General features: G+C 40.5%; 1 protein-coding gene across 2 annotated transcripts in view; it reads right to left on the bottom strand.

Annotated features, from left to right (window-relative positions):
• Positions 1–13,368, bottom strand: part of efna5b (ephrin-A5b) — a 97,476-nt gene continuing 84,108 nt past the window's right edge. Inside the window, exons 3-5 of one of the 2 annotated variants that reach the window (XM_088305480.1) lie at positions 4,782–4,847; positions 4,339–4,419; positions 1–1,778 (exon numbers count right to left, since the gene is read on the bottom strand). In XM_088305480.1, coding sequence (XP_088161606.1) covers positions 1,651–1,778; positions 4,339–4,419; positions 4,782–4,847 — 275 coding nt within the window. In that variant the 3' untranslated portion in view covers positions 1–1,650. The remainder of the gene's footprint in view (positions 1,779–4,338; positions 4,420–4,781; positions 4,848–13,368) is intronic. The other variant, XM_088305485.1, reaches the window with a different exon arrangement.

Below are 13,368 nucleotides of genomic sequence, written 5' to 3'. Positions count from 1 at the left end.
TCAAGCCCTCCACCGTCTATTTTTAATACCAGAAATAACTCCCCTTTGCCGCAACATGGGGTCTGCATGCCTGTCATTTTGAACCTCATTAAAGAGTCACTTAAACCGGTAACAGGAGCCGACAGTGGACATCTACTTTTTTTTTGATTCGGTGTTGTTTTCTGTGGACCTATTTGGCACATGTCAGGAAGTCACTTTTTTGGAGATTGCTCAATCTTTGCGAAAAAGGCGGCCCAACCTCTTGTGACTGAATGAAGCTGAATGTCATCAAACACACAGTGACCGTATCATTGATTGTAAGTGCTATCGATAGAAAGCCAAAAAAGGACAAAACTGCTCCGCATTGCTTTGAATTAAGCAGAGCAGCGCATCAGTGCCGTGTAACGGCAGCTATAACCTCTTTTAGAACCTGCTGACTAATATTTGAGCCATTATCACTGGCGAACAATTTCCAATCTTCGGATTTGGATTATGGATGCGAGCATATAGCGTAAGTGGATGGAGCAAAGAGAACAGTTCTTTGTCCAGCTCAGTAAACACAAAATGACTGTGACTGCTGCCGTGAAATTGCGACTCCTAAAAGACATCGATCCTCCATCTAGTAGCGGCCCGCAAAGTGCCTGCTGGGAGGCGAAATTTCTCCGTTTTCTTACACACAGTAAACCGCAACCTTTTGGGTTTCACTAGGGATGGGCATGATCATCCATTGATTGACGGCGAAGAATTAGATCCAATGTGCGGAATTGATTGTTGATTAATAGTTTGTTGACACACTTTACAGTAGGTGGTATTCGTCTGCTCAATCCAAAACTGGCTTGGAAACGAGCTCAGTATATGCTGAAAGTGTGGGAGAAAAAACAAAACTAATTAATTGATTGTTAATTTCCCCCCCCCCACTTGTCAATCGTGGGAATCTCGTCTAACGCCCAACCCTGGTCATGTATTTACAGTAGCTTATCCTCCTCTGACAAAGTCGGGTGTTACTATTAAATTAGGAAACAACTGGACATCATTAGGTTAAGGTGCAGGCTGTGCACATTTTGTTTCTCCAGTACTTTGGCTCCCAAACTGCCAGTCCTTTTCCTTCATCTTCATCGTTTTGACCTGCTGGGTCAAACATCAGACTTTATGCACCAAGCAGAACACAAAGCCAACACAACGGCGAGATACCGACACGGTTATGTACAGTCCTTCCTAAGAGTCTACAGTCTTCACTTTCCTACTCTGTAAACGTTGCTACTGAACACAACATGGTAAGAACAACAAAACACTGATTTATTGAGCGGGGGTGTTTGTGTGTGTGTGTGTGTGTGTGTACTACATTTGTGTGTGCTGCAATGATTAAAAAGCGCTCTTACAGGAAAATAAGAATCACTAAGTGTCAGAAAACAAAATAAAGATTTGGCATTTTGGTTTGCGAGGGGGGTTTGTCTCTCCCGTTTTTTATTTTCCCCGCTCACAAACGGCGAGACGCTTGAAACTTTGTCTGGGGAAAAACAAAAATCGAGGGATTCCTTGTACGACCTGCTGGGAAACCCCAAACAAGCCCAACAAGCTCCGCCCTTAAATCCCACCCCTTTTTCCCCTGCAACCTCGGGCAGATTCAGGCCACGCTGGGTGTAAATTGCCCCTCCGGGACAGGCGGGGGCGCTATAAGGTGAAGAGCGCCACCAGGCAGAGCAGCAGTAAAGCCACAAGTCGACAGGATGGGGACAGGTGCGGTGCAGCGTTTGTCTCCTCACTCCGGGAGGGCTCGGCAGGTTCATGGCTCGTGTCGTCTATAGGATGGGGGGAAAATAAAAGAGTAAAACGTTACATTGAAATAATAACAATGTTTTGACTCTTAAACATGGACACCTTCAGTTGTTTATCATATGATGTAGGAGTCTAATAATAATAATCACGCCACACAAGGATGATTGACTCATATTCACAACTTTTTCAGACAATATGGATTAGTGGATTCTGAGTTGCCATATGAACTTGGGTTGCTATGTCATAATTGCTAATACAGTGATACCTTGAATTATTAAATTGATTAGTTCTGCGACCAAGCTCATAACTAAAGGGACAGTGCCAGCCCGCAATTAATGGACGTTGAAATGCAATGGGGGCAAAAAAAGTAAGAAATAAATACGTCAAAAAGACAAATGAACGATCAATATGATTTTTTTTTTTTTTTTTTTTTTAAATGTGGGTTGTGCCCCCTCAAAGATATCTGTATATCGAAAGAAAAAATGTAGGGCACTCTATAGTAGATTCTAAAAATAGTTGTATCAAAAATCACCCAAATTGGTTCCACTAATTTGGTCAATAATCCCAAATTTAAGGAAAAAAAAAAAAAAAAGTTAGGTCAAATTGACTCAAGTCGTGGATTCACCTTTTTTTTTTTTTTTTTTTTTTTTTTTTTACCCAAATGTTGTTATGTTGACCCAATTCTAGGCGGGGGTCAACTAATCGTTTCCAGTTCCCTACAAACCACCAAGATTTTTTTTTTTTTTGGTCAATACTTTTTCATAAAGCGTAAAGCTATAATATTAAATAGACATACTACAGTACACGTACTGCAGTTTTCGTATGTTGCATATGTACCTTTGAAGGGGCGTGGCCTACTGTGTGAGATCAGACGCCGGCATTATTTTTCCCGCTCGGTAAACTAAAGAAATAGCATCTTGTTCTCCTTGCCCACATGTGAGGCCATTCAAGAACTTCCTCCATTTTCTTTTCTACTTCACTCAAGCGGCGGCGTATCGGAAGGTTGCATTAAATTCAAACAATTTTAAGAAAAAAAAAAACAAGCGTCGTCTTGTATTTTGAAACCAGTTGGAAGCACCCCTCAAGTCAAGGTACCACTGCAGTACGTTATTCTCCGAGGTGGGCACAGTTCTATGAGCAAGGAAAGGAGCAGGACCATGCAAAGGGCCAAAGCAGACAACAAAGCTCGTGTGCTGCAGGGGTGATCAAGCAATCTCATGTTTTGAAGCAAGCGTAGCAGAGGACTGAGGCATGCAAAGCTTAGACAGCAGCGGCAGGCACCACAGCGTGGTGGGCAAGGGGCCAGGCGCAAAGAGAGGAAGGTAGGGCATCAAGAATGTCAACGGCCTTTGCACGTCTGCACGTTGCCTTCACGTCAAGATGCAAGGCAATTCTAAACCAAAGTCAGGGCATCCTGTCGTGACGACTGCAGCATGTGTGTCCCGACATAAGAAGAAGGCTCATGAGTACAGAAACTCAAATCAATGCGCAAACTTGAATGAAGAGTTTTGTCGAGTTTAATTACATGTGATCATTATGAACATGCAGTTGGGCAGGGGTATAAAGTTAGCAGTTAGAATAGAATTATTTTCTAAATATAAATGTTTAATGTTTTTCTTTTCCTGCAATTTAAAGAAAAAATACAAATATGCAACCATACTGTGCCCCTCCCTTATAGGAGCATAGTTTGGAGCTTGTTTTTTAGCCCCTCCTCTTTCCTTATATTATTCTTTTTCATCATAGAAAAACGGCATGCTGCCATCTGGCGACCTTTCAGGCTTCCGGTTCCATCGGTCGTTGTTTTTTTTTTTTTTTCTTGGGCGAGTTGTAATTGTTAAGTGAATCTTGTTGCTCTGTACATGGGACATGGGCAAATTCCAAATTTGATGTCATTTTTATTAAGATTCATTCCGTTTTTAATTTTTAAATCACCATAATATCGAGTTTTTAGACTCAAAATGAAATCCTGAATGTTTTGAAGAGGCTGACATTTTTTCACGATTCCCGCAGGATGAGAGTAACCTTTACCTTTAATCACGGGATCGAGACGGTAAAGGTAAAAAGTTCAAGAGAGCAGATGGGAACGCCAGAGTCCACGAGGAAGAGGGGGCAACATGTATCTGACCTCCAAACTGAGAGCGGCACAGTAGTGGGAATCGTTCTGAACGGGAGCAGAATGGAATGGGAGTCATTTTCACTGGGACAGGACGGGACAGGATTGTATTTTTCCTTCACTGGTGATCCGGAACGGGACGGTACAGGATTTTTTTTTTTTCCCGCGAGAGTGGGATGGGACGGGAGAGAAAATCCACTCCTGTGTCACCCTCCAATGTTTTGTTCATGTTTTCATCAGAGCGTGATTATGTAACTTGGTACTCCCATATTTTCTGAAGCAAATGATAATTACGGTTTTCCACGCCAAATGAATAATTCTGTTGCGTAGACAGATGTGCATGATACGGGGCTACGTTGGACTTGGGGGAGCTCATGCGGGGGATGTGAGAAGATCAGACATGGTGGCAATAACAAAGCATGTGGACAGACGCATGAAGAGAGTCAAAAAAAGCAGGAAGCCATACTAACCTCGTGGTTCTAACGTATTGTCTACTTTGTCGTTTACATCAAAAACACGGTCATGTACCCCTATAGTTCTCACACAGCTGTCTATAAACAGAAGATAGGGAGAATGAAATCATCATCGTTAGAGGTAAATACGCCAGGTAGACATTTGAAGCCCCCCTCTCAGCCCTGATAGTCAACACGTCAAGCAACAAAGCTCATGGCAACATTCAGATGAAGTACGAAGGACGAGCTGTCTTATTTTGACTGTCTTTTTTTTTTTTTTAAATAAAAACATATTCTTAGCGAGTAGCAGCAGTTTGGAGACAAATGAGAGCGGCATGTCGGGACAGCGAGCAAAAAGCTTTGTCGTGAAGTCGAGAGACGACATTGAGCGCTTTGTTTTTCAAACACGCCAACTGTGCACTTTAACAGGCTCCATTTCCAAAGCTTTGTGTTGCACTTACTTGATGGTCGGACGAAAACCTTCAGCTTCAGGCAGGTTTTCTTCCCGTTCTCAGCGACAGTGGAGGCTGGAAAACAAAACATATGCAAATTGGATGAGGGGATTAATGGAGTACATGATGCATCACACGCATCAGACAGAAAGCCTACAAAAGGGAATTAGGGAATAAATGGAACATTCTGGGAAGACAGTTGCCATGTAGAATGATCTTCAGAAACACAATTTTGAAAAACAGGTAGACGTGCCTCATTTTTCCCATGACTTTATTTTCATAAAAGTATACAATATATAAGTAAATTCTTGGAAAATTACTACTTTATTCTTGAAGAACAATGTTCATTCAATGAAAATTATTTCATTTAATTTAATCCCTGAATTCTTTAATTTCATTCTTGGAAAATCTTCAAAAATGAAGATTTTTCGCCAAATTAGAACTTTTGTTTCTCTAAAAAGAGGAATCTTTTTCTTGAGAAATGACTCAGTTCTTAATTCTTGTGTCATTCGACTAAAAATTAGGTTTATTCTGGGTGAACTTGATCTTTAGTCTTGAGAAATATTTTTTTTTCTCTTCAAATAAAAATTAATTATTGGAAAACGATTAGAAATAAAATATTTTTCTCACAATTAAAATGTTTCCTCTCAAGAAATTGTATTTCTATTATTTGATACATATGACTTTTTTTTTTTACAAAGCTTTTATTCTCCGAAACAAAAACAATTTGTTATCAAAAATTTACAGAAAAAAAAACATTGTCTGAAAATTAGATCTTTTTTTGTGAAAACAAGAATTCTTGAAAATGGTGACTATTCTCTGAAAATTATAATTTCATTTAAACTATTTGATTTCTTTTTTTTTCCTCAGGAAATGACAATTTTATCCCTTGAAAAAACATGAGCTTCTGAAAAAATTTTTTTAATTTTATTCTCGCAAAATTATTCTTTGTGAATTTTATTTTAATTTCCGTAAAATGATGATATTTTGCTAGTATTATTTCAAATGATATTCAAATAGATTTTTGGTTAATTGTCATCGAGCAAGGCGTGCTTTGTATGTTATATCATAATACAAAGCAACGTTTTAATCAGGATGATGCACTACAGTGTCAATATCATCTCCGATAAATGGAGGCGTGGTGTATCTCATTTTGCGTGCTCTGTGTGTACATCCAAAAAGTACACAATTGCGTACATTACAGTATGTGCCACATGTTTCCATGTCATGCATCAGAGTGCTCTTAAAATCCCCTGTGTGAATACAACGTGCGCATGTGCATGCGTGTGCGTGGGCTGGTTGACAACTAATGGCCATGTAGTGAGGCAGCAGGTGTTGTCTCCTGTAAGACGAGGATGGGGGGGGGGGGGGGGTCAAACACATGTCACTCGGAGCACGGGGAGAGCACAATGTGTGCATCCATCACGGTGAGCGCTTTAAAAATACACACGCCTGCCTGGGGTCAAGACCTGGCGTTTAAACACAAAACAAGACTTGGTCTTCTCCACACTGCGCTTCTGCATACCCTTTGTCTTTTACAGCTCTGCCTGGCCGTCGTAAGATGGAATCGGCGGATCAATCCAAATGAGGCAATAAGAGTGTTTCCAAAAGCGACCATTTGGGATCTGTCATGTCCTCCATGGTGAACCTTGACCTCAGCGCTGGCTTTTCTCTCCGTCCCAGCTGTGTCACCCTTTCCTTTCGTCTCTCACCATGCACATATTCAGCCAAAGAGAGCGCCACTGCTTTCACTGTACATTAACCGTTCATTCTCTGCCATTTAATTATTTGAAAACTGAAACATTACTTTTTGTTACAAAATACTTGGGGTGTTCTAATTTGGGTTTTATGCATATTAAAGCATATTTTCCTGTCTATAAAGGCTGCAACAGTGACCAATGCGCATAACATCTTCTCAATACGATGCAGTTGAAAATCTCGAAATGGGCAAGCCTCAATCCACGTTTTAGACTTATTGACGAATATACTATATGGAGGTTGTGTGGTTGTGGTGGTCTGTAATGTGTTTCAGTCATTGCGGATCCAAATTTTGGATTTGGCCTTGTCCGAGGTACTTAAAATATTCTCTTCTGCAGCAGTGAGTGGTCATTCACTTGTCATTGCTTTGAGACTTTGAGACTAGGACTAAAAATCTACTGCTGGCTTGTATTTTTCTAAATTAATCTAAGATCCAGAAGACGTTTTCCTCTCAAATGCACTCTTGTTAATTTTTTTGCCCCTCTAAATTTCCACAGCTCATCAAGCCTCCATCTTGCCGACGTTAGCCCTCTCGAGCGCTCTGTTAGCGTTAATGTTGTCGCTACATCAGCTTTTATCGGTTCCTCGGTCATGTGTCAGCGTGCACGGGAGGTGATCAGATGCACTTTTCCACAGCAAAGAAGAGAGAGCGAGCCCTTATCATTATTATTTCAACACACACTAGTGCACGCAAACGCGTGCACTTACACGCACACACACACACACACACACACGGCCTCCAGATGTCTTATCTTCATCATCATCACCATCGTTGTGGGCAGATCTGAGCCCCGACCATCGACACGAGCTACTTAGCGACAGCAGCTGGTCATGAGCGACGTAAGGCTGCCATGAAAAAAAAAGAAAAGGCAAAGTGCGCGTGGAGGGGTCTCTGTCGTGATGACAGTGAAGCCAAGCCGCGGCGATATTTAGACATTTGTTCACAGCGCACATGCTCCGCAACGAATGAGCTATAAAAACATTACATGAGCTACAAGAGGGCGCTTTTTAATGATGCATGCATGGAGGCCGAAAGTCTCTCAAGCTGCAAAAACAAGTTTCAGGTGTTTGCAATTAGAAGACGGAAAAAATAAATCCCTGTTTGATTAGTTCAAATGTGTAACGTTTTTATTTATTTTTGGTAGATTAAATCATGATGTTCTGCGAAAACTATTTTTGATGTTTCAGTGGCTCACAATAATAATAAATACACTTTGGAGGGGATTAAAAAGATGAACACTGAGACTTTTTTACTGGTCATCATGGAGGAATTTTGAGAGCTAATTCTTGTGCACCACTTGCCTATATTTATAGGTTCAACTGTAAATATACCCTAAAGTATGATCCCCAAACACTTAAACATAATTTCTATACATAATTAATTTTACATTGTACTTCCTTTTTAATATTTCCCCCAGCAGAGTAAAACTGTGCGCATTCAGCAAAGCAGCAAACAAAAAGTAGACGTACAAAGGTCATGATGTATCACTTGATGCTGATTACTACTTTACGATTAGTCAGGACATTGGTGACATTATGTGGCATTTTAGGGCATTTACGGAAAGAGGGGAAAAAGGACAAAAAGAAAAGCAGCAGCAGTACACACAAGCAGGTGACGAGGCATGGGCAGATATTTGATTCTCACGGTGGGACAACTACGAGCCAAAGTAACATGTGTCACGATATTAAAATTACTGTTTTGAAATTAACTCTTTGGAAATATTTGGACAAATAAAATAAAAAATCTTTCCTTTTTGAAAAGTATTTTATTTTTAAACAAAATATGAAGTAAAGAAGAAACGTAAAAATGAATAAATAATTAAATGTTAATGTATTTCTGTTTTCATTCTTTTTAGTAAGTCCCAGTGTCCCATCACTGTGGAACTAATTTGTTAAAAGGACCCATTGGCCACTCATGTTGTCCTTGGGGCTAACTATTACCCACTGGTACTTTTTTTTTTCTTTATTTTATTTTATTTTTTTACATTTTTATTTAAGAACAATCTACACTAAGCAGTCTTTGCAGTACCTTGTGCCCACAAGAAAGTTAATTGGAGGCAATTCACTTAAAAGAGGAGGCTTGTTTATCATTACTGGTCACAGCCAGTATCAAAGTAATTGAAACTTTTTAAAACCACGGTAAAACTGTAAAACTGGTAGTAGGCCATCTTATCCTCACAAGGTCTGTATTTATCAAATAATTTGGTAAGGCTTATCGGACCATGAATGATTTGATGAAGTTAACATTCAAATATTTATGTTCAAATGTAAAACTGAATTTTGAATAAAAAATCATTCTAGAATAAAATACCAACCAATGGTATCGATTCAAAAAATGAAGTGCAAGTATTTATAGAGTCTCGTCTCTCTGAACTTGGCTCCTTCGTAGTGGGAAAAGTCCAGCAGCTAAGCCCGGATGTGTTGATGTCTGGGACGCTCCACATGACTGGCGTGTGTTGTTGCTTCGACAAAGAAAATACGAAGCTTTGGCTCCACATGCCTGTCTCGTTAGCAGAACTTCAATTTCTGATGAGGTTCCCTCCACCCTGGCTCATGCGGCTTATGCCTGTGCCTGTTTATTCTGGATTAACACGCTGCATAGGCCCTTATTATTGTTCTTGTACGCTCTATCATAAACACCTGCTATTCTAGTTCCCATCAGGCCCGCAAGCCTCCTCCATCAATCCATACAGAATGAGCAGTGGGGCGGCTTTGAGAAATGGTGTCCCAGAGATGGGAAGAAGGAGGAGGTGCGGGGATATTTGGTGGGTCAGGACGTCGGGTCAGGTTACTTCTTCAAGCCCCGTTCCATAGCCAGTAATGGCTGGTCCCAGCAGTACATTGTATTATGCATCAGCATTAAGGCAAATGGAATGAAGCAGAATCCAATTACGGCAAAACAAACAGGTGGGCTCAATACGGCTTAGCTGCTGTATTGTTTCAATCACGCACCGAGCCAAACCTTATTGCGTCTGTAATGTTATCTGCAAAACACATTTCCTTGACCATTCCGTTCGAAATTTCACAGCCACGGTTCTGTGCTGGGAAAATATTGTTTACAGTTCACGGTTGAAGAATTTCTACATAAAAATGATCCGAGGGTAGCACGCGTGTTTGGACGAGTGGTTAGCATGGCTGTCTCACATGTGAGGTCCTTCTTTTTCAATTTCAGCTTCCCGGGACTTTTTTGTTCTCGTCTATTCCTCTAAAAATGCATGTTGTTAAATGAAGAAAAAATGAGCAAATTCAAGGCCCTGGAGCCACATCTAGCCGTCCAGTGTCAGTTTATGTGGTGGATGAAAGCTGGCATTTCCATTCAAAACTAGTTATCCATCATAAAAGTGATAATATACGCAAAGGCAAGGGTGTAATACGTTGGGTCGATAATTTCCCAATGTCCAAAGTTGCTACAGAATATTAAAGAAGTGCATCTGCCCTTAAGAGTCTCCAACAAATCCACATAACTTTTTTTTTTTTTTTTTGCCTCCGCTGTCACAATTGCGATAGGGTCCTACGTTTAGCCTTTTTGCGTGGTGGCCTGACAAAACGTTACTTAACGAAACTCAGAATTTAAATATGCAGGCCAACCTGTGGATAAAATAGTGAAGCGTGTAGTCTCAGTGGTCAAAATTCATGCGCGTACATTCATGTGTTGGAAAATGGATCAAGAACAGAGCACGGGTAAAAACAACACAAATGCTTGATCAATTGAAGTGGTGCATATTAGATGTTAGATGACATTTTGATTTCATCACGTTTATTTTTTAAATTTGCACTAGTGGTCGGTCGGGCCAGCGTCAGTGAACTTCAGGTGGCCCCAAACAGTTCCGTGTGGTGCTCTGTAAATAATTTTTTAAATGTTCATTTTAATATCTGAGACTAATTAAAACAATCAAATCATACTTGCAATCAATTAACATTTTAAAACGTTTGAAAGATTGACTTAAGACAATTAAGGCCTGGTTTTTAGATTCACGTATTGAATCCCTTTCAAGAGTTTTAAGGATCTGTAGAAAGACTGGATAAGTTTTAACTACCGCTTCGGCCACAGCGTCTCTTAAACCTAAACTTCTTAAACTTGTACAATCTCTTTGCTGAGATGTCTTGATAGCATAGTGAGGGTTAAAAAGAACAATATGGACTGCAGTGCAGAACATTCCGAACCGGGTAGCTCTGCCAAGCTCGCTCGAGAAAGGAACGCGGCGTTGGTTTTGGCTTTGCGAAAATGCACTCGGGTTTGAGAGCAGCAGAGTCCAGCGGTCTGAGTTTAAATAAATTCCAAGAGAGAGGGCGACACTAATGAATTCACCCAGAATGATGCTTTGTTGACTCTTTCATGTGTACATTTCCATTTACTAATGAGACCATTTGCAAACTTTGTCTCTGGGCATGGAAACGATAAAAGAGCAGACTTCAGTAAAGCAGGCATTCTGAGATGACTTTTAAATAATGCATCCACCGTCAAGAACAGCAGCGACATAGCAACAAATCGAGGAAAACCAGTAAAAACTACAGCTCATCACCCAGAATCTACATGCATGCTTGTGCTTGTCTGCAAGCTGTGCGGGAGTAAGAAGATGGAAGAGCATCCACAGCGACGGGGTCCATTAAGCAGATGCTACTGCGGTGAGCGCGCTACAGGAAGGAAATGATGAAGTAGGGAAATAGAAGGACTTGGATATGCGCCGCTGTGGAGACATGTTCCAATCTCCCGGCATCTTCTAGTTTCCAGCCTATATAAACCAAAGTCACGACTTGGGCAACCATTGCCAAGGTGAAGAGGTCACATCAATGAAAAAAAACAAAAAAAACTGTCTGGATTTGCTTCCCTGAATCACTGAACTAATTTATTGTTCAATAACTGGCATGTATAAACTACAGGAAGGCCATGGGTCTACATTACACAGATCCTCCAGGAAGGAACGCAATTTTGGTCAGCCAGGTTGGTTCAAATGAGAAAAAAGAAAATACAGATTGTTTGCTCATGTGGCAAAATACAGATAAGCCGCATGGGAACATACATGATCAAAAAAATCTATCTTCAGATCGGAATCAGACCTCCTCCAAATGAGAATTACAATCAGATCAGATCATATCGGCCAATGTGCAATAAAACGCCAACCAAATGTTGTAGAAGTCTATCGACTGATCATAACATGTAAACATGTTTAAAAACCATAGCTCTAAATCTAAACGACATCGAGAGCATAGACGATTAAATGTGGTAAGTTAGAAGTGTCATCATGCCATCTAAACGTTACACACGTTATTTGCATGATGAATGAATCATTGTTTACTTCCATGTTGTCACTGTCCGGCGATGATGCTTGCGGAGTGATTCGGGTTGTTCTTTCCGTGTAACCACAGCCATGCTGGATGTGCATCACTTGAAATGCACATGAAAAAAATCCCAGAAATACAGGCACTCAGTGTAATTCCAGCCTTCATGACGTCTGACACAATTAACCCAAACTAATTGAGGTCAAAAATCTACTGGTTGGCCACCAATTTTCCTCCCTCATACTTGTCTGTAACGTTTTGTTTTTTTAGCCTCCAGCACAACTAAAAGATGTGTTGCGAATCCCTGTATTATAAATCACAACAGGGGAATCCAGAGTTGCATCAACATGTTCACGTCTTCATATTCAAATCACAATAAACTGTGATTCATGGACGCGAGGCGGAGTTGAGATTTTTAAAGCGGCCACATTGATAAATCACAGTACATAATGTTTCATTGCTGCACTTAGTCTATCTCCCGGAATCATAATATTGTTGTTATGGCCTTGGTATCCACCCAACGCTAAAAGTGAAAGCCTGTGTGAGTGTGCATAAATAATCATAATGATGGAAGAGGAAAGGGGGGGGTGGCAACAAATGCATGGGAAATGACCAATTATGTATAATTGGTAATTATCAATACGGGTCACAGGTTAACGACCAATGATAGCGTGTCCTTGTCTTCATGATGGTGAATCACGATCAGCTTCTAAAGACCACCGGTTGACCCGTGAATAATTGCAGTCTGCAAAGATGGGCACGCGCACTGAATCAGTCATCACCTACTTGGGGTACTTTTCTGACTTTTTCTTTTTTTCACGATGTTCTCATTTGTCTCATTTTATTTTTTTTCATTAAAGCACTATGATTTGTTTTGAGTTTCTGTCTACTTTTACACAGCAGGTAATGAACTAGTGTGCAGTTAACCCACCTACAGTAAATGGATATCCTTTGTTGTAGTGATAGACCAATATGCTTTTTTTCCAGGGGCGATACCGATACAGATTATTTGTAGTCATGGAGGAAAAACCGCCCGCAGAAGCGTTTGATTTATCGGCCTTGAAAGTTAAAAAAAAGGCCAATGCTGATAATCGGCACATTACCAAATATCAGCCCAGATAATCGCTCTATCACTACTTTGTTCGCACCTGCACAATAAAATGAAGATCGATATACTTGATGAAAAAAGTTTTATAATTTGCTTCATATTTAATGTCCAACCATTAATTTCCCTATAATTTATGTGTACATTTCTAGGTGAATAATCCTTTGACTATGAGATGAAAATGGAGAATGTGAACGTGATGCGCCGTAAAAATGGAGGAGCAAAAGCGGCAGCATCCATCAGGTTAATAATAATGCATTCTAGACAGCATGCAGCTACTTCCACTCTTCATTCATGCGCATGGAAAATGCGCTCACGCAGGGACGACGAATGCGTACGTGCGTGAAGGTCCGAGGCCCATAACTCCATGCTGTCAGCTGACTTGTGGATGCCGGTAACAGGCTTGATTCTTCATATGAACAGATGAGAGGGCCGTGTTATGACGGCGCCCAT

Source organism: Idiotropiscis lumnitzeri, chromosome 1 (assembly GCF_059441095.1).
Source record: "Idiotropiscis lumnitzeri isolate Australia: NSW breed Sydney's pygmy pipehorse chromosome 1, RoL_Ilum_1.0, whole genome shotgun sequence".
Classification (NCBI taxonomy): Eukaryota; Metazoa; Chordata; class Actinopteri; order Syngnathiformes; family Syngnathidae; genus Idiotropiscis; species Idiotropiscis lumnitzeri.
The sequence above is the reverse complement of the archived record's forward strand: the minus strand, read 5'-3'. Positions and strand labels throughout refer to the sequence as shown.